The sequence below is a fragment of the Protopterus annectens genome, chromosome 4.part0 (genome assembly GCF_019279795.1).
Source record: "Protopterus annectens isolate FY-2018-M chromosome 4.part0, PAN1.0, whole genome shotgun sequence".
In the NCBI taxonomy this organism is placed as follows: Eukaryota; Metazoa; Chordata; order Ceratodontiformes; family Protopteridae; genus Protopterus; species Protopterus annectens.
The window spans coordinates 1,809,642,240-1,809,663,088 of NC_056733.1; the positions used below are offsets into that span (position 1 = coordinate 1,809,642,240).

The following is a 20,849-nucleotide window of genomic DNA, read 5'->3' on the forward strand; positions in this document are numbered from 1 at the left end:
AAAACTATACACTATTTAACTAATTAGCCTAAACACACTATTAGATAACAAAAGTGTTTAAACTTGGCCTAAAACAAGAAGCCAACTAGAAAATTTTTAAATCACACTAAGGGAAGGGACTAAAATGCAGAAACACATACACTAGAAATCTGTAAGAACTTTATAAACTATCTAAACTTTTTAAAATAGCTATCTAGATATAAGTAAATAAGCAAGATGAAAAACAGTTTTATTGGCCCAAGCTAATGCAGAACTTCCGATCTATTGCAGTGGCAAACTAGATCTGAGGTAACTCTAGGTGCATCATGGGATAGGGACTTGGCCATGAGCTATTTGAAGACCTCGAGTGTTGCAACTGGCCGACTCGGAGCCGATGGATCAGCTCTGAACCCATCAGTAAAGAATGAACGGCGAGATAGAACAACTTCACATCAGAGTTTCCTGTAACAGTACAGAAAATAATTTCTAAGTCTTACAGAGCCCACACCATAAAAAGTACATGTAATACTTGTCATTATCAAACATACATTGTACACTGAAAAATCAGTTGATGAGTAGAACACTGGAAGGAAAAGTTATTCAAAGGTAAAAGAATGAGAAGTTATGTACCTACCATAACGTTCCATGTTAGTTGTCTTCTCTCGCCTTCTTTCTTGCTTGATGGGTTCGGAGCCGATCCTCGGCTCCGACTCTGCACTTGCTAAGCTCGAGAGTCACTTTTACCAGCTCGAGGCAGCCCCATATCCCATGATGCAAGGCAGTAAGTACCCAGATCTCGTTTGATGACAAAAGGGCAATAGCACCTAGCATAAAAACTTCCCAAAGGAAGAAGAGAAAAACCTGCAGGATGGTAGAAGGACCAGCTCTGTATGGTCTTCAGAACTATAACTCTTAGTAGAGAAATGTCTGTCCAGGCCTGGGGGAAGGAGGGAGGGTCGCAAGAAAGAAGGCGAGAGAAGATAACTAACATGGAACGTTATGGTAGGTACATAACTTCTCAATGTTAAGTTGTCAATCTCGCCTTCATTCTTGCTTGATGGGACTGCGTCCCTAGCACCTCTATCCTGGGTGGCTCAATGGAACAGACTCTTGAGGACGGTAGAGCCAAAACTGGCTCTGTCCCTGGAGGCCAAGTCCAATTTGTAATGGGAAACAAATGTATGAGGAGTGCCCCAAGTGGCCGCTGCACAAATAGTGTCTAAAGGAAGTCTAGCTTGGAAGGCTGTAGAAGTAGCTAAGCTTCTGGTTGAATGTGCTTTAGGTTTTGAGCACAGCTGTTTTCCCCTGAGCCGATAAATTTCAGAGATGACAGAAGAAAGCCATCTAGATAAGGTCACTTTTGAGACAGGAAGGCCTTTCTTGTTATCAGCATAGGAAACAAAGAGTTGATCGGATTTTCTGAATTGTTTTGTTCTGTCCAAATAATATCTGAGTTGGCGGTGGACATCAAGATAATGTAATTTTTATTTCGATCTGTTTGAATAGTTTGGAAAAAATACAGGGAGATCAATGGCTTGATTCAAATTGGTCTTTGAGGCGACCTTAGGCAAAAAGGTCGGATTAGTTCTCAATGATACTCTGTCTTTGTGGAAGACCAAATAGGGGGGGCGAACAGATAGAGCATGAAGTTCAGACACCCTCCTAGCCGATGTAATAGCAACTAGGAATAAAGTTTTCCATGAAAGAAATTTCAGGGAACAAGAAACAGCTGGCTCGAAGGGGGGGAAGAATCAAGGATGTCAGCACTAAATTTAGGTCCCATTGAGGAGGAGGACTTCTGACTGGAGGCTTCAGGAGGAAAATTCCCTTCAAGAATGCTCTACAAAGCCTGTGGGACATAATGTTGTGATCTGCGAACCCGACATGAAAGTTCGAGATAGCAGCCAACTGCACTCTAATTGTGGAAGAAGAGGAGCCCGCGTGAAAAATCTCCGCTAAGAAATCCAAAACTGCTTGAACTGGAGCAGTGAAGGGATCAATATTCTTGGCTTTAGCCCAATAAGAGAAACGTTTCCATTTGCTTGTATAAATCCTCCTGGTAGAGGATTTTAAGGAAGCTACTAGGATGTCTCTAACAGGGTTAGAGATCATAGGAAGCCTGGCTAAGGAAGGAAGTGGAGCAACCATGCTGTGAGGTTAAGAGAAGGGATAGACCGGTGCAGCTGACCGGATTGGTGAATCAGAAGATCTGGCACTGGGTCCAGATGCCACGGCTGCACCAAAAGGTGACGATGGAGGAACGGAAACCAAATTTGTCGAGGCCAATAAGGAGCAATGAGAATCAATTTGGCTCTCAAAACGGTTGCTTTCTGGATAACTTGAGGGATCAGAGGAAAAGGGGGAAAAGCATAAAGAAGTCCCTGGGGCCAATCCTGGGTCAGAGCGTCTCTGGGGGGATGGCCTGGCAGTGAGAAGAGAGAAAAGAAGTCTGGGCATTTGCTGTTTTGGGGAGTAGCAAAAAGATCGCAACATGGGCGACCCCATTCCAGAAAAATCTCTTCCACTATAGATTGCTTGAGAGACCACTCGTGAGGCATGAGAATAGCTCTGCTCAATCTGTCCGCTAAAATGTTGGTTTTCCCAGGGATGTGAGTTGCTACCAGAAACCGATGAGAGGAGATCGCCCATTGCCAAAGTCTGAGCGCTTCTCGACACAAAGGGTAGGACTTGGTTCCGCCCTGTTTGTTGATATACCAAACTACAGACATGTCTGTGTGGACTGCAATTGTCCCTACGGGAAGAAAGTCGTTGAGGGCTTGCAACATTAAAAGCACTGCTCTCATCTCTAGGACATTTATGTGCAGGTGGTATTCGAAAGGTTGCCACGTCCCATGAACCATCCTGCCCTGATAATGACCGCCCACCTGATCAGGGAGGCATCTGTGGTGACAGTGGCTACCGGGGATGGGGGTACAAAGTGTCTGCCTTGGTGAATCTGGGGAGAAGTGATCCACCAAGTAAGATGATCCTTGCAAATCTGAGTCACCAGAATTTGGTGACGCATTGAAAGTTGTTGGTAAGACCACTGAGTGAACAACATCCATTGAAGAAGGCGCATGTAGAAGCGAGCCAGGGGAAGAAGAGTGATGGCCGCAGCCATGAGGCCTAACACCTTTAAAACCATTCTGGCCTGTACCTTCTTGTTGGCTAGAATGATCCTGACATGACTTTGAATGTCTGAAATTCTTTGATCTGTAAGGGTAGCTGACATCCGAACAGTGTTTAAGTTTGCGCCTATGAAAGTAATAGACTGGCAGGGCGATAAGGATGATTTTTCGAAGTTGATAGAGATGCCCAAATGAGAACAAAGATTTATCGTGTAATCCCTGGCTTGAACAAGCTGATGCCTGGTGGTGGCTGAAAGGAGCCAGTCGTCGAGATACGGAAACACCTGGAATCCTTGACGTCTCAGGTGAGCCGTGACCACTGCCATACATTTGGTGAACACTCTGGGGGCTGTAGTGAGACCAAAGGGCAGGGCTCTGAACTGGAAATGACTGGACCCCAGCCGGCGGAGAAATCTCCTGGAGCGTCTGTGAATTTTTATGTGATAGTACGCATCCTGAAGATCTATTGAGCACATCCAGTTGTCCTTCTGTAAAAAGGGCAGAATTGATTGAAGAGTGACCATTCGGAATCTTGTCTTCCTCACAGACTTGAGTCTGCTGAGATCCAATATTGGTCTCCAGTCTCCCGTCTTTTTGGGGACCAAAAAGAACCTCGAGTAGATTCCGGGCTCTGAATGATCTGTTGTAACTGGCTGAATGGCTCTTTTTTGCAGTAGTTTTAAGACTTCTAACTCTGCAATTTCCCTTAGACCGGGTGGTACATCTGGAAGGGAATTTGAGTGATAGAAAGGACTTTCCTCGAAAGGAATTTTGTAACCCTCGGATATGATCGACTGTACCCATCTGTCTTGAGTGAGGGAACGCCAGGCTTCTGGGTACAGCGATAGTCTTCCCCCGACTGCCTCCAAGGACGGACAGTCGGGCAACATCTCAGGGATGCTGAAAGGGCTTGTCAGAGAGAGGCTCTCTGCTTCCCTGGTTTTGTGGACCCCCTCTGCCTCTAGAGCGGCGTCTGTTGTTGTTACCCCCTCTGCCTCTAGGGGTAAACTGACCACGTGAATCCGGCGTGACTCCTTGGGATTTGCGGAACCACATTTTGCCACCCTTCTGCCCTTTGGGGTAAGGTCTAGAAGGAGTGGAAAAACGGACTCCTACGGCAGAAAGTTTTGCCGTCCTGCTCACACCTGGTCAACGTTTCCTTCACTTGAGGGCCAAACAAAGCTGACCCATCAAAGGGAGAGTTTGTGAAGGACGCCTTAAAGGGATCTGCAAAATTACAGAGCCGCATCCAGGCTTGGCGTCTAAGAGCCACCCCTGTACCTGCGGCCCTACTCGCTCCATCAGCAGCATATGATATCAGTCGCATGGAGGAGTTAGCAATAGAATTAAGGGTTCCTAACTGCAAAGCAATTTTTTCTTGAGCCCCTGCAGCTGTAGGATCCTGTACTACTTCACCTAGCTCCTTAAGGATATCCCTCTGGAGTCTGGTGAAGTGACATAGGTAGTTCAGCGAACGCATAGCAAAGGTCGCTGAAGAGAACATCCGCTACCATATCTATCCATGGTCCTAGAGTCCTTATTAGGAGGATGGACAGGTGCGGAAGGATCTCCAAGTTCCTTCTTAGTGGCAGCCACCACCATGGCATCAGCGGGACACCTTTTGTGAGGAATTGTTTGTCCGACGGGCAGTAATAAATTTAGAAGGCCTCCTAGGGACTGGCTCTACAGAGTCAGGAGCAGCCCACGCCTTCGAGCAATAACCTGCATAAGGGGGTCGAAAGGCGGAGACACCCAGGAGGTGGAGGGCCGAGATCCAAACGCCTCCAGGTATACCGACTCATCCTCAGAGGGATTATTGGTGGGCCAGTTTCCCCTCTGTCTAAGGAGTTCTAGGATGTCTGAGAAGGAGACATCCTCAGAGGGGGATCTTGGGGATCCCTCTGACTCATCTAAGTCAGTATCTGAAGTGATAGACTCGGGGGAGTCTACGTGTTTCCTCTTACAGGTCCTCTTCCGCGGAGGATCTCCCGACAAATCAGGAGAATCCTCGGAAGAGGGGGTTCTTCCCAGTGGGGAAACCTGAGGCGGAGGATCTCTGGGTCCGGGAGCAAGAGAAGTGGCAGAGATGTCAACAGGCACCATACAGGGAGGAGCTAAGGGAACAGACTGCTGGCTGAGTCCAGTGGCCAGCACACTCTTCATCACCTCGAAGGCTCCCCTCCCAGGGAGGCCCGAGAGAACCCGTTCCGAAGAGCCAGGAACTCCAGGACCCACCGAAAGGGAAGGCTCCGAGGCAGATGTCGGAGCAGAGCTCACCAAGGCCGAGGCTCCAAGGGGAAGAGTGGGGTCGGACAAGGGTCCGATGCCACTCACCCCCTCGGAGGAGACCACCAAATCCCTCTAAGGAAGGTCTCGAAGAGGAGATAAGAGTAGAGGCTGAAGGAGCAGAAGGGGGTATCTGTCCCTCAGCCGTAGCAGAAACTATTCCCGAAGACTCCAACTCCAAACTCTGGGGTAGAGTCGAAGGAGGAACTGCAATGGGCTGTGGGCTAATAGTCGTCTGTTGAGACGGACTATGTAGCACTTGGGCCAGTGCCTGAGATTTTAATAATCTACTGACCACTCTCTCTCTAAATCATGGTCAGAAAACCTGGATGACCTTGAAGATCGGCTCCGATGGCTCCGTTCCGAGAGGAGAGGAGAAGCCGGAGCAGAGAGTATCGGCTCCAAGGAAGGGGACCTAGACCTCTTCCTCGAAGGAACCATCGGAGCCGATGAAACCATAGAAGCTGTCGGAGCCGACAACTTATCGGCACCGACAGTTAGCTTCGCTGCATCGGCTCCATCCGGAGCCGATACAGCCATAAAGGTAAGGGTGTCGGAGCCGATCGGAACAGACACCGAAGCCTGAGCCACATGGTGGTCGGAACCGATCGGAGCCGACACCGAAGTGGTCGAACCAGAATCGGCACCGATAGCCATCGGTGCCGAAGGTTTGTGTAAACCAGAATCGGCTCCAGCCAGAGCCGATCTCGACTCTGAAAGAGACGGAGCAGAGGCCACAGGCTTGGACACAGAAGCCTGGGCCTTGGAAGACTTAGAAGTCTTAGATGGAGCCGACTTAGCCGGAGAGCCCTCCGGCTTAAGAAGGCCCCTCAAAATCAATTTATTTCTTCTCTCCTGCAGGACTCTCTGGCTAAAAGAGTGACATATAGCACAGGAGTCCTGCAGGTGAAGAGGCCCCAGGCAGTAAAGGCAAGAAGTGTGACCGTCTGTCAGAGACATCTTCTGACAGCACGAGTCACACTTCTTAAAGCCTGAGACCCTTTCCTTAGACATGGTGAAAAAATACACACACAACAACACCAGTCCAAGAAATTATATTATATATCCCAAATCTATCAATAACACACACACCCTAACAAGGGAGGGGATGGGATGGGAGAATGTCTGACAAAGTTTTAAGGAGACAGGGAAAATTCTAGTCAGAATGGGACTAAAACTGTACTAAAACTATTAATTTTAAAGTTTAAGAAGAAAAAGGGGCAAAAATAGTAATGTAAAAATCACTTACCAGGAGCTGGTAAAAGGAGGACCTCATCAGCGAAGCGGCAAACGAGATCTGGGTACTTACCGCCTTGCATCATGGGATATGGGGCTGCTTCGAGTTGGTAAAAGGAGGATCGGCTCCGAACCCATCAAGCAAGAATGAAGGCGAGATTGACAACTTAACATCAGAAATTTGGTAATATTTGGGGTGCAGAATTGCAGAACAGCATAGTAATGAGAAAAAGAACATAACTTCTAAAACAAATGCAACAGAGAAGGAATTTCCGGAAATACCCCCCCCCCCAAATATAAAATCCACTATAGGCATAAGGGGACAGCATTACTTTCAAATACCTTCCTATCCGATAGCAGTTGTTACACACGAAACTGCAAGGATCTCTCAAGGCACAGAGTTTTCCAGCATCAGAAATAGTATGGGTGAGATTGCAATTCATCATGGACTGCAAAAGGATACTTTGAACAAATATCTGAAAAGTAACTGCTTTTTGTTTGTAGCTGTAGAACTCCTTAGTATAGTGTAAAACAGGCTCTGAGACACAAAATGAGGGTCATTCCTGGAAAAAAGCAGCAGTCCTGTTACAGAAGGTATACATGATGACAGTGACTGCCGCTAATCCCATTATAAATCAATGGTATTACAGCACTACAAACTTCTATCTAGAATGACATATTAAGCAGACTTCAAATAGATTATGGGAAAGAGAAACAAGATCACAGTGATATGGCAAGCCACACTGGCAAATCTGAAAAAAATTATTAAATTCTCCAAGAAGCACTTAGAGTGATTTGAAGTGTTAAAATAGCTCAGAAAAAGAGTGAAAAAAATGTTTTTAAAGCTGTACAGTGGAAAGCTCCTTTAAAGAGAGAAGAATTTAAGGAATGGTAGTGGAAATTCTTTGGGCATTATTAGGGAAGGTACAAGTTTCTTCATAAAACATAGCTAGGAAGTGGGATAAAATAAAGTGGAGTTTAAAATTAGAATAGAAATAAAAAATAGATGCTTAGGAAGTAAAGAAAATTATTTAAAGGGACTGACAAAAGTTAAAGCAATGAAGAATAAGGGGAATCTCACAGAACAAGAGTTGCAACTGCCCAGTGCTAAAGAGAAAATAAGTCCCTACCTGGATAATTTGCATGGATTTAGAAAGATTGCTGTTAAGCAACTATTTTTCAATAATGCCCAAGCACAAAAGCTTTTAACACAACAGTCCGGGCAACAGAAACAGGCTGTTGCCAAGCTTAGGGAGCCTCTAAAAAGGAAAATAAATAGCTGGGTAAGAACTTACCATAACAATAGATGTTATGTGATCCTATCTCGCCTACATTCTGTACTGATGGGTTCGGAGCCAATCCTCTGCTCCGACTCGGCACGCTATACTATAGAGCGAAGTCTCTTATTGGCTGAGCTATTCTACATCCCAGGATGCACCACCACAGCTTCCCCAGATCTAGTTTGCCGCTTTACACCAAAAGACGTGGTCTCGGACTTGGCTGAGCTAAGTGTCTATTTTCTTCACAAATTTCTGTCAGAAATTTTTGACTGACATACCCAAAAGCTGTTTTAACAGCTATCGCTGTTGTGTGACTGGTTTTGAACGAAGTTTTGTGGTAAATTGATCTTTTATTTGAGGGAAAGGTTCCCGTTTTAGTTAGAGGGGCCTTGCCCTTGCGTGTGAGATATATATATATTTTTTGTTAGCGAGTATTGTTGAGTGTTATAGTTGGACAAGTATCCCGTTTTCTATTAGAGGGATCTTGTCTTTGTTTACTCTCTTTGACAGTTTAGAAAGGTTTCCCTTTTTGGTGTACTGTTTAGAACTGAATATGTCGAAAGAGCACAGACCTTCTGGGTTCAAGAAGTGCTCTAAATGCAGCTACAAAATGTCCATAACGGACGATCACTCTCTATGCGTGTATTGTTTAGGCCCTATACACCTTCAGGAGTCATGCAGCGTTTGTCACGCTTTTTCCTCCTGGGTCCTCCAAGAGAGGAAAAATAAATTGATATTAAAAGGGCTTATTAAACCTACTTTTGAGGAGGCTTTATCTTCTTCCTCTTCTCCATCGAAGAAAAAGAAATCGGCTCCGACCAGCCCGTCGGAACCGGCCACAAAGAAATCTCGGCAGGCTTCTCCATCGGCTCCACGGACTTCTGAGCCGAGGGCGGAACGGTCTGCCTCGATGCCTCCAGCCTCGACTCCTCTGGTTTCGGAGCAGACGGCTGGAGCTTCGAGAGACGGGTCACCTTCATCGGCTCCACTGACTTCGGAGCCGATGAGAGTTGCCCGCTCAGACTCTTCCCCTTCGGCGCCGAAGTCCACTTCGGCTCAGAGGGAAACTACTATGGTTGTGGAGTCTACCTCGGCACCGATATTCATCGAAACGATTCAGAACCGGTGGAGAAGTCGACTCAAACTCGTTCGATCTCTTCTCGGTCTTCGAGAATGTCGGATTCGGACATAGACAGGGTACTTCAAAGGCTGTTTCAGTCTCCAGTCTTCCAAAAGTTGGTCTCGGCTCCAGCCCAGTCGGCCCAGGAGCAGATTGTCCACCCTGTTGTTTTGGTTCCTCCTCCAACAGCCTCGGCACCGTTGGAGTCTGTGCTGGTGGAGCCGGTGGAGGTTTTCGGGTCGGCTCCGACCCTTACTCCAACCCCGACCTTCGGGTCGGAGTTCGGTACTCGGACCTCCTCGGTCGGCCCCGGGGGTGACGCTTCGGGACCGATGTTTTCGGTTCCGAGCCTCCCTCTCGGTGCGTCGGCTGCGGGAGTGCTGTCTACTGTGGCCTCGGGGATCAGACCTTCCCAGGACTCGGGGGGGGTCCGGCCTTCAGGGCCATGAGGAGTGCTTTGGCCAAATCTTCCTTGGCTACCTCCACCATCTCTCCGGCACCTTCCCTTGGCACGCAGACTGGTTCCTTTGTAGTCCCCCTGTCTCAAGACAGTGGAGCCCTGGGGCCTGAGGTCACCCCCATTGGGGGTTCCCCCCTTCCAGGAGGTCCTTCCGAGGCTTCTTCGGAGGAACCTCCCAGGAAGAGACAGTGCAAGAGGAAGCACGTCGACTCCCCGGACGAGTCTCTCACCTCGGACACCGACCTCGATGATGTGGAGGGGGTCCCCCAAGTCGTCCTCGGATTATGTCTCCTTTGCGGACATCTTGGAAATCCTGAAGCAACGAGGCGACTGGCAGTCCAAACCCCCTTCTGCTGAGGAGTCGGTATTCCTCAAGGCCTTCGGGGCTCAGCCCTCCGCCTCCTGGGTGCCTCCGCCCTTCGATGAGCTTCTAGATTTGATCTCTCGAAGGGCGTGGGAGCACCCGGATTCTGTGGAACCGGTGCCAGCTCGCCCCAATAAATTTCTTTCAGCCACCCCCCGCCCAGAAAAGGAATTCCTCTCTAAAGGTGTGGCTGTAGATGCCCTGGTGGTGGCATCTGCTACCCAGCAAGATGTGGCAGAGGCGTCTACGTCCGTCCATCCTCCTAATAGAGAGTCTAGGAGCATGGATCGGTACGGAAAGCGCACCCTTACTTCAGCAGCCTTTACTTTAAGGTCTCTGAATTATCTGACGCACTTCACCAGACTTCAGAGGGATCTGGTCAAGGAACTTTCAGATACCCTCTCTGGTAACCTACCCGAGCAGTTGGCCCAGACGGTTAGCTCTCAGCTGGCTACCTTATCATCATTATCAAACTCGTCCATGAGGCTCATTTCATATGCAGCCGAGGGGGCGAGTAGGGCGGTGAAACAGGTGTTGCTCTACGGAGACAAGCCTGGCTCTGCCTGTGTCATTTTGCGGAGGCCTTCAAGTCTTCCTTTGCCGACGCTCCCTTTGATGGGTCCTCATTGTTTGGACCCAAGGTAAAGGACACCTTGACCCGCTGTGAACAAGAGGGTAAGACTTTGACTGCCGTAGGGGCACGCTTTTCCACTCCCTTCCGGCCTTATCCCAAGGCTAGAAGAGGTGGAGAAATGTGGTTCCGTAAATCTCAAAAGACTTACCCCTCACAGCAGGATGATTCCCCTTCTAGAGGCAGAGGAGGGGGAAATTTTTCAGGAAGACGCCGTCCCAGAGGCGGCAGAGGCCCCCGCAACACTGGAGACCGCGAGTCCTTTCGTGGCTCCTCAACCTTCCAGCATCCCTGAAGGACTGCCCGACTGCGCCGCTCCGGAGCCAGTCGGGGGTCATTTTTCGAGGCACCTGAAGGCCTGGGAGAATATCACTCAGGACCGATGGGTGCTCCGAATCATTGCCGGAGGTTACACCATCCCTTTTTCTCAGCCCCCCCCCACCATCCCGAAAAATCCCGGACCCACCACCCAGTCAACGGGATCTCGTAGCCATCGAAATCTCAAAGCTGCTTCAAAAAGGAGTCATCCAACTGGTCCCCGAAGACCAGACTGGATTAGGGACTTACTCAAGATTCTTTTTGGTGCCAAAAAAGACCAGGGACATGAGGCCCATCTTGGATCTCAGCAAACTCAACCGTTCTGTCAAGAAGTCCAAGTTCCGGATGGTCACCTTACAATCCATTCTCCCGCTGCTGGAGGAAGGTGTTTGGATGTGCTCCATAGATCTCAAGGACGCCTATTATCACATCCTGATAGATCAGGCGTCCAGGAGACACTTGCACTTCAGCCTTGGAGACAGTCATTTCCAGTTCCGTGCACTGCCCTTTGGTCTCACCACAGCCCCCAGGGTGTTCACCAAATGTTTGGCGGTGGTGACTGCTCACCTGAGAAGTCTAGAATTCCAGGTGTTTCCATACCTAGACGACTGGCTCCTAACTGCCACCTCCAGGCGTCTACTCTTACAGAACCTAGCAGCCACTATATCTCTAGGCAACTCCCTAGGAATCACCTTCAATTGGGCAAAGTCTGTGTTGCTGCCATCTCAGCGCATACGGTTTATCGGAGTAGAGATAGATTCAAAGCAAATGCGGGTCTATCTTCCTACAGAGAGGATAGAAATATTACAGTCTCAAGTTCGAGCATTGCTCCTCAAACGCCGAGCCCCAGCCAGGATGGTCCTACAACTGTTAGGTTCCTTGTCGGCTAACATTCTCCTAGTTCCCTTAGCAAGATTGCATATGAGGATTCTCCAGTGGCTCCTGTCAGTCCAGTGGTCTTATCAGGATCTCCCTCTCAGTCACCTCATTCTGATCACGGAGACATGCAAACAGGACCTCCGTTGGTGGCTTCTTTCCTCCAACCTGGATCAGGGGCGACCCTTCGTTCCACCACCTCCAGTGGCCACTTTGACTACGGACTCCTCCCAGACGGGGTGGGGGGGACATTACCTGGGCAGGTCAGTCCAAGGCAAGTGGCACCCCGACGAGAGTTTCCTCCACTTCAACATACTGGAAATGAGGGTGGTGCTTCTATCGCTAAAAGCACTACACAGTTACCTCCCCCAGGGCATGATTGCCATTCAGTCAGACAACATGTCAGTAGTCTGGTACCTGAACAAGCAGGGAGGGACCAGGTCTTACCCCCTTTGCAGAGGCGCCATGAAAGTATGGGATTGGGTGATTGCAACCAAACGTTTTCTGGTAGCAACACACATTCCGGGGAGATCCAATGTGATAGCCGACAGACTGAGCAGAACTATTCTCTCCCCGCACGAGTGGTCTCTGAACGACTGAGTGGCAACTCAGATTTTCAGAAGATGGGGAACTCCTTGTTGCGACCTCTTTGCAACTCCTCTCAACACGAAGTGTCAACAGTTCTTCTCTCTCACCCCAGTTCCGGGGAAGTTTCCCAAAGACGCCCTAGTCCAAGCTTGGCCCACCGGCCTACTGTACGCCTTTCCACCGGTTCCCCTTCTTCCCAGGGTGATCCAGAAGGCGATTCACTTTCAGAGCAAGATGACTTTAGTTGTCCCATACTGGCCTCGTCAAGTCTGGCTGCCCTTTCTTCGGAAATATGCACTGGACGGTCCATGGTTCCTGGACCAGGTTCCAGACCTCTTGATCCACCAGTCGGGACAACTTCACCAGTCCCTTCACTCGTTGAGGTTAACAGCTTGGCTCCTCCTCTTCCGACCATAGTCAGGAACCATGTTTTGGACTCGGAAGTCATACATATCTTGTCCTCGGCCCACAAGACTTAGACTAAAAAAATGTATAACAACAAATGGAAGAGATTCTCTATTTGGGCCCAACTCCGGGGATTAGATCCCATTACTGCCCCGGTGTCAGAAGTCTTGAAGTTTTTAGCTTCTTTATTCAATCAAGGTTCTTCGGTCTCTACCATCAAGGTTCAATTGGCAGCTATTTCTAATTTTCATGAAAGTACAGACCCACCTTTGATGAGCAATAAGTTGTGTAAAGCCTTCATGAAAGGTGCTGGGCTGCTACGACCTCAGATTTCTCATCCCGCCCCACCGTGGGATCTTAATTTCGTATTAGGTGCTTTGACCTCTTCCCCCTTCGAACCGGCAGCAACTTGTGACTTGAAATTTCTTTCTTGGAAGACTGCTTTTTTGGTGGCAATTACATCAGCCAGAAGAGTTTCGGAACTTCAAGCTCTGTGTGTCAAACCACCGTACCTGGTTTTTCATAAGGATAGAGTATCCCTCAGGCCTAATCCATCCTTTGTTCTCAAAGTTTGTTCTAGTTTTTGTCTTCAACAGTCATTGGAACTTCCAGTTTTCTTCCCAAACTACTCAGAGCGGAATACATCTTCCACTCATTGGATGTTCACAGGCAATTGCGTTTCTATTTAGATAGGACGCACCAAACACGGAAAACAGATCAGTTGTTTGTGTCCTTTTCGGACAATAAATTGGGCAAAGCCGTCATGAAGGTCACTATTGCCAAGTGGATCAGGGACTGTATCAGCCATACTTACTTCCTTTCTAATAAAGAACTTACAACCTCAGTGAAAGCTCATTCTACAAGGGCTATGGCTACTTCGACAGCCTTTCATTCTAAGCTTGCCATTAGTGACATTTGTGCTGCGGCTACCTGGTCCTCTCCTCACACATTTATTTCTCATTACAAATTGGACGTGGCATCTCGGGGGCGAGCTTCCTTCGGTTCCACAGTTCTCAGGAGTGTTTTCCAGTGAGCCACCCAGGAATCAGGTGCTAGGGACGCTGTCCCATCAGTACAGAATGTAGGCGAAATAGGATCACATAACATCTTTTAGTTGTGTACTTACCATAACTTTAGATGTTTGGGATCCATCTCGCCTACATTCCTAATAACCCACCCTCCTTCCCCCTGCCCTGGAGATCAGAAGAGACCGGACGGTTCAAGTTTAGTCATTTCATCTTGAAACACCTGACAATATTATATCAACAGTCTATGTATGTGTGCGGACAAACAAGATCTGGGGAAGCTGTGGTGGTGCATCCTGGGATGTAGAATAGCTCAGCCAATAAGAAACTTCGCTCTATAGTATAGCGTGCCGAGTCGGAGCCGAGGATCGGCTCCGAACCCAGCAGTACAGAATGTAGGCGAGATGGATCCCAAACATCTAAAGTTATGGTAAGTACATAACTAAAAGATGTCATTCTCTTCTCTGCTGCAGTATTCTTTACATGAGGAAGCTGCCTGCCCAGGCGACCTGACGTCTTTTACTAAAGTGAGGCCATAAAAGTGACTTGTGTGCATACCATCTTCAAAAGTGAAGCCCCAGGCAGAGAGACAGTCCAAGGGAGAGAGTCAATACATCCAAAAACAGAAGAAAGTGGGGAAGGAGAGTGGGATAAAATACTGCAACAGAGAAGAGGACATCTACCTTTATGGTTAAGTTCTTACAGAATTATTTTAGGTCATTCTATTCATCTGTTGCAGTATTCTTTACATGAGGAATACCAAAGTTCATGCAAAAAGAGGTGGAGGTAGTGGAAGAATTTCCCAGGAAACCATGAAGAATGGCCCTGGCAAATCCAGTCCTGGATCTAGAAATAGAAACCAGTTTGTAGTGTTTGGTGAAAGTACAGACAGAGGTCCAAGCTGCTGCTTCAGGAATGGAGTTGGTGTCTAGTCCCTTGAGGAAAGCCCCCGAGGAGGCCACTGCTCTTATAGAGTGAGCCTTGATTGAACAGGGAAGGGATTTTTTTCCATGGGAAGCATAGCAGAAACTGGTGGATTTGGAGATCCAGTTGGAGGTACTCTGTTTGGATATAGGCAATCTCAGAGCCCTAGGGTGGAAAGATGCAAATAGTTGGTCTGATTTTCTAAAAGGTTTAATTTTATGAAGGTAAAACCTGAGCTGTCTGTGCAGATCAAGTGTGTGTAGGATCCTCTCACTATTTTTTTTTTGGGGGGGGGGCAAGTGAATAGCATGGTTTAAGGAGAACTCTAACTACATTTGGCATGAATGAAGGGTTGGTGCGAAGGAAAACTCCGTCTTTGTGGAAAATCAAGAAGGGGGAGAAGCCATCAGGGCCTGGAGCATTGAGACCCATCTGGCAGAGGTAATGGCCACCAGGAGGACAGTTTTCCAGGTGCAGTGTTTGAGGGAGCTACAGGAGGCTGGCTCGAAAGGTGCTATGGTCAATTTCTCAGTTAAGAGCCCTGGGGTGGGGGGAGGGTTACAGGTCTACTGATAAGTCTAATGAGGAGGACACCTTTGAGGAATTGTTTGGCTTCAAATCTGAAAGCTAAAGGAGGTGAAATGGGCAGACCTGCAGAGATAGCTGACAAATCTGCTTTTATTGAGGAGTAATCTAAGCCAGCACTGAGCAACTCACAAAGATATAAAAGAACCAAACAAAAATCTACTGAAAACTGGTCCAGGTTTCTAACAATACACAAAATAGAAAATCTCTTCCATTTAGAAATATAAGAATTCCTCGTATTGGGTTTCCTGGCCTCCTGCAGGACTTGAAGCATGTCCTCAAAGAAAAAGTGTCTAAAGGGAATTAGGACTCTGTCATCCACAGGGTCAGTTGAACAGTTTCAAAGTGCGAGTGAATGACAGAGCCCTAGTTCTTTGCGAGTAAGTCCACTCTGAGGTAACTTGGAAAGATTCCCCTTGGCTAGGTGCAGAAGGGGGAACCAGCGCTGTCTTACCCAAAAGGGAGTCACCAGCAAGATTTTTGGTTTGTCCTGTTGAATCTTCAGAGGGACTTTCTGAATGAGTGAAACGGGAGGGAATGCATAATGAACCTTTCCCCCTCTATGAAACTGATAGGCCATCCACTTTCCATGCCCGAGGATGTGGTTCTCCGGCATAAAATGTTGGAAGTTTGCTTAGAGGGGTGGCAGACAAGTCTATTTGTAGATCATCTCACTGGTGGACTATGTCCAGGAACACATCCCTGTGAAGCATCCATTCGTGGGCCTGTGTTGTGGAGCTGGTCGATGCGTCTGCCAAGAGTTCTGAATGGAAGGGGCATAGACCGCCTGGTACAGAAATTTGAAGTTGGCGTGCTACTTCCGAAACTTATATAGCTAATTTGCCTAGGAGGTAGGATCTTGTCCCCCCTGCTTATTTAGAGACCACAGAACAGTCACTGTGTAGATTCACAGCCGTTCTGGCCTCAGGAGGGGATGGAAGGACTGAAACGCTAGGATCAGTGCTTTCCTCTCCTTTACATTTATATGGTCCTTTCCCTGAGAGAGGTCCATTTGTCCGTGACCCGTGTGTCAACCCGGAGCTGCCACAACTTGTACCCGAAGCATCTGTGTACAGGTCCTGAGTTGGAGGCAATGGGTGAGTGGGGAGTCCTAGATTTATGGACAGTTGTACCCACCACTGGAGCTCCTTCTTGAGACAAGGTAGTACTGGGATAGGAAATTCGAGTGGCTGGGCATGTTGAGTCCACACAGATTTCAGGAACCATTGGGATTTCCTCATGTGCAGCCTTGCCAGGGGTAGCAGAGGGATGGTGGAGTCTCATCAGTAATAGGATTCTGAGAAATTGCCTTGCTGACAAATGGTTTTAGAGAAAGGTCTCAGAGAAGGTTTGACAGCTCCTGAGCATTTTGGGGTGGACAGACACCATCATTTTGTCTGTTTGGAATCTGCATACTAGAAAAGTAGTGACCTTGCAGTGTCTATACATTTGTATAAAAGTTTATACAGAGCATCACTGTATACCATACTATAACCATTAATGCCATCTGTGGAAACTGGAGCTTGGAAGTCGATAATACTTTACCTTGGGAGAGTAGAGTATAGTTAGCTTTAGTGAAGTTTTTAGCCGGATTTCTCCTTTGGGCAGTTCTGGAGCTATTATCATTTCAAAATTTAATGATTTATGGTCAGATTTAACCAGTGCAAGCACTACACTTCAGACATTGCATTGGCTACTCATATTGGTGAGGACCATGTCTATAATATTGAAGCTCCTTGTGGGGTGCTGCACTATTTGTTCCAGGGCATTTGAGTTAAAGACCAGGAACTTTTGTGTGAGTGAGTTTAGGCTCATAAGTTTCCCAATAGAAGGATAGCTGAAGTCACCATGACTAGGGTGTTGGGTTGTACCTTAATTGTCCCAACTAAGTCAAAATAAGCTGTGAGGGAATCTTGGTTCTTGGAAAAGGAACTGTAACTGAAAATGACCTTAAGGGGGAGGTCTTACCCACAGTAATTTGGACTTGCAGTAGCTCCATAAAGCTTTCTTGTTTAACGAGTCTAGAGCTCTTAATTATCTTTAATGAAGATAGATACTCCACCTCTTTTCGTTCTCACACCTTCAGTTTGCAGTCTGAAAGTGTGGAAGGCATTGTAGCCTTGCAAATCCAGGGTACTTTCTGCTGCCTTGAGCCAGATTTCTGTGACGGCACAGACATCAACACCTTCCAGGGTGAGAAGTGCTACCAGAGAGTGCAGTTTCTGATTTAAACTCCTAGCATTTAGCATAAAGATCCTCAATTTCTTTGTGTTTGGTATTTTCACGTTGGGAATTTTATTATTGTGACCTTGCCTAAAAAGGCATTATGGAAGAGGCAAATGCCTTAGCCAGCAACCGAAAGTCTAGAGCTGCCAGGTGAAGGCCATCTCTGTGAAAGCAGCACAGTCTTGTCCATGTCGTCTCAGGCTAACAGGAACTGAATCCCCTTAGAATGACACCAGAAACTAAGCCAATTATCAAGTCAATCATTTTCTGTTTATATTGTGGTATTATCCTAGGTGAGGGTAATATGTTGCTCAAAACTAGGGACATACATGCCTGGGAACAGACAACTCAATCATGTCATTCTCCATTTAGTCCAGAAAGGTAGTTCATATCAACCTATGAGTCATAACGGTACTTGTTGAGAGACTTCAGAGTATGTATGATCTGGTGAATTCTTGCACCAGACAGCTGAATGTAACCTTCTTGTTCAGCATGGTGAGTGGGGCATCTGTATGTCTCACTAGTGTCACCTATAACAAACTTTTGGAATGGCTGCAGATTGCGCCTTATGGGCTTATTTGGTGAGACACAGGTGCTAGTGTTCATGTGTATTAGGTGCTTTGGGTGTTGTATTAGGTGTGGCATATGTTTGTGTTTTGGAGATCGCTGGTGTTTAGGGTAGGCTTCTGGAGAGTACCTCTGCATATGAAGGTTTATGTGCATATTATGAATAGAAATCAGTGTGCAAGCTGACAACCTGTTTAGTGTTGTTGTTCTGGGCGCAAGACAACAGTGATTCCAGATTCTTAGTGTAGGAGCATCTCTCGCAAATTCTACTTGACTGATTTAGGAGTAAAGGGTTGTCAGTGCACATGAGGCAGCTGTTACACTGCCTCAAAAAACATGTCCACCAGGCTGACAAGAGAAACAGAAGGAAACTGACCGTCCATAATGTAAGGTTTGAACCTGGTACATCAGCGGATAAGCATATAGCTTTCACACGTAGCTTTCCTAAACAGACAAATGCAATATACATCTACTAGATACTTTCTTTAAGCAGTTTTGAGTTCAGCATGTCAGACCTATATCATGCAATTTAAAAAGGCATGGTGAACCAGACACACTTTCGCAATATCAACAATGCTACAGAGCCCACTCAACACTAGAATGGCTAAGGAAATAGATCAAAATGTAAATTGCTGCTAATTATGACATTACACTCAATGGAAGTTAAACTACAATCACCAACAGCCAACAAAGGTGTACTTCCAGACAAAGCCTGTAGTGAAAATCAGTAATCTGTACTTTAAACAGGGTAGATGACGATAACTTAAAAAAATCATGAACTTACCTTTGACGTAGGGGTTGCCATTTTTGTCTTCACTGAGACGCAAAGTTTGCCTCTTCCGAGTTTGGCCAAAAGGGACAGTTTCCAGCAGATCATAAATGAATTCATTGTAAATTTCAAAGAAAGACACCCAAATGGAGTACTGTACAGGTGCATCACAGTCACGAATAGCCACAACATTTGGATCAGAACAGTGAGAGTTGGAATCTTGGGTACAGAAAAAGGAAACAAATAAGCTGAGCAGAGCAAGCTCTATTTCAAAAAGTAGTCATGTACTATTTATAAAGTAACAGTCAGAAACTATTACTAAGTAAAACTCAAACTATCACATTTATTCAATACACAGATACAAAGAAAGACTTGAGAACGAATATTTAACACAAAATAAAATTCAAAAGACAAAGACCATCTAATACTTTTAGATTTTATAGCACATAACCTGCCAAATTACAGATGGCAAAGACTAGGCGACAAAGTAAAAAAGCATGCACAATGGTCCTTCAGCCAAGAGACCCCTCGAGAGCCAAGACGCTCTGAATTGACAAGGTCAGATAAATGGTTAGAATCAATTTCAACAAAGTCCAGTGCTTTGGATCCAGCAATGGTAAACCCCAGAATTCGCTATGATCCAGGCACCCTAAACCTGAAGGTCAGATCAGAAAAGGTGCAATAATCAGAAAGGAAGAGGGAACGTGTCCTAATAGGCAGGGGTCAAAGCCAGAACCACCACCAACTGGATTTGGGTCCTCAGGGCCTTTCAACTCTTTCTGCCCATATCCACTTCAGAAGGCTCCTGGAAGACCACACTGATGTCTGGGATGATCCCAAAGAAGAGGCTATTGTTATTCTGCAAAAGAACATTTGCGGATGGAAAGATCTGATTCTGGCCTTGCCAGTTCTGAAGAAAACCTGGGCACTGTGAACAGAGTAGGAGTAGATATATTCGTGAGGGGCTCCAGAGCAGAGGTCAGATCTGACTATTTGGGGATTTTTGGCAACAGACCTGATGGACGTGAACTTCAAGAGAACATTTCCTTGCAGAGACCTTCTCCTGAACTCTCTTACCTATGCTGTTTTTTTTTTTTTTTTTTTGGCGCTCACTTTACTCCTCCCCTCTTTACTTCTATCAGATTTCTTCGTTGCTGGGGAACAGGACACGGAATACTGTGAAAGGGGAACTTCTCAAGTTGTCAGGAAGAAGCCATTAAGAACCAGTTTGTTGTGTATCTCAGTTATAGCCCTGGCTTCGAACGCTGCACAAATGGGACATTCTTCGTCCAAATGGGATACACTTAAATGCACGTTTTAGCTGGTCATGCTGGACAGTGTGTCTGCATTTTGTCAACAAGGGAAAGCTCCAAGAATAACCACAAATAAATAGTAACAGCACCTACAATGACAGTGATCATCCTCAAACCACAACAAGCAGCAGAAAAATACATAACTTCAGCTATTGGACTCAAACTATGATCAGAAAAGGGAAATTACCCCAAGTAAAAGGGAATGCTTTCTTTTTGATAGGGAGTTTGCAGGGAAAAAAAAACAGAAGTGATAACTGTCCCAAAGTGAAAGTTAAGATGCAAAAATGTTTTACCCATCTTACATCTATAGCACTGAGCTCACAGATCTGCACCTGAAGCAAAAGAGAGGCAAATGAGATCAGAGTTAACTTAGTGAAAAGATGTGATTATGGAGAAAGGGGAACCGAAGTCTTGGATTAAAAGTCTGAGAATTACCAAAGTCAGAAGTACCAATTTGTTAAAGGACTGAGGAGATATCTCATAGCATACAAGTACTTCACAGAAGTGAAATAGTCACTAGGCCTAATGACTACCCAGCATATAAGATGGGAGTAGGGGTTAAATGGAGTGAGTAATTGAACTGAAGAAAGCTCAGCTGCATTTGTGCTCTTGCTGCCTGGCCTGTTTTAAATGAATGCAGGTATAAAACCAACCTGCACACTTTGGTGCTTACGTCAGTTTTTTTCAAAAACAATTACACGAGTGCATGGACCATAACCATTATGAAGCTGCATCTCAATAAATCATACCATCCAAAGTTACTACCCAC

General features: G+C 46.6%; 1 protein-coding gene across 1 annotated transcript in view; it reads right to left on the reverse strand.

The window, feature by feature from the left end:
- The window catches only part of LOC122800493 (kinesin-like protein KIF20A), a 224,945-nt gene extending 205,391 nt beyond the window's left edge, over positions 1–19,554 (reverse strand). The window contains exons 1-2 of the mRNA XM_044069931.1: positions 19,542–19,554; positions 18,783–18,986 (exon numbers count right to left, since the gene is read on the reverse strand). Coding sequence (XP_043925866.1) covers positions 18,783–18,986; positions 19,542–19,554 — 217 coding nt within the window. The remainder of the gene's footprint in view (positions 1–18,782; positions 18,987–19,541) is intronic.
- Positions 19,555–20,849: the final 1,295 nt, after the last annotated feature.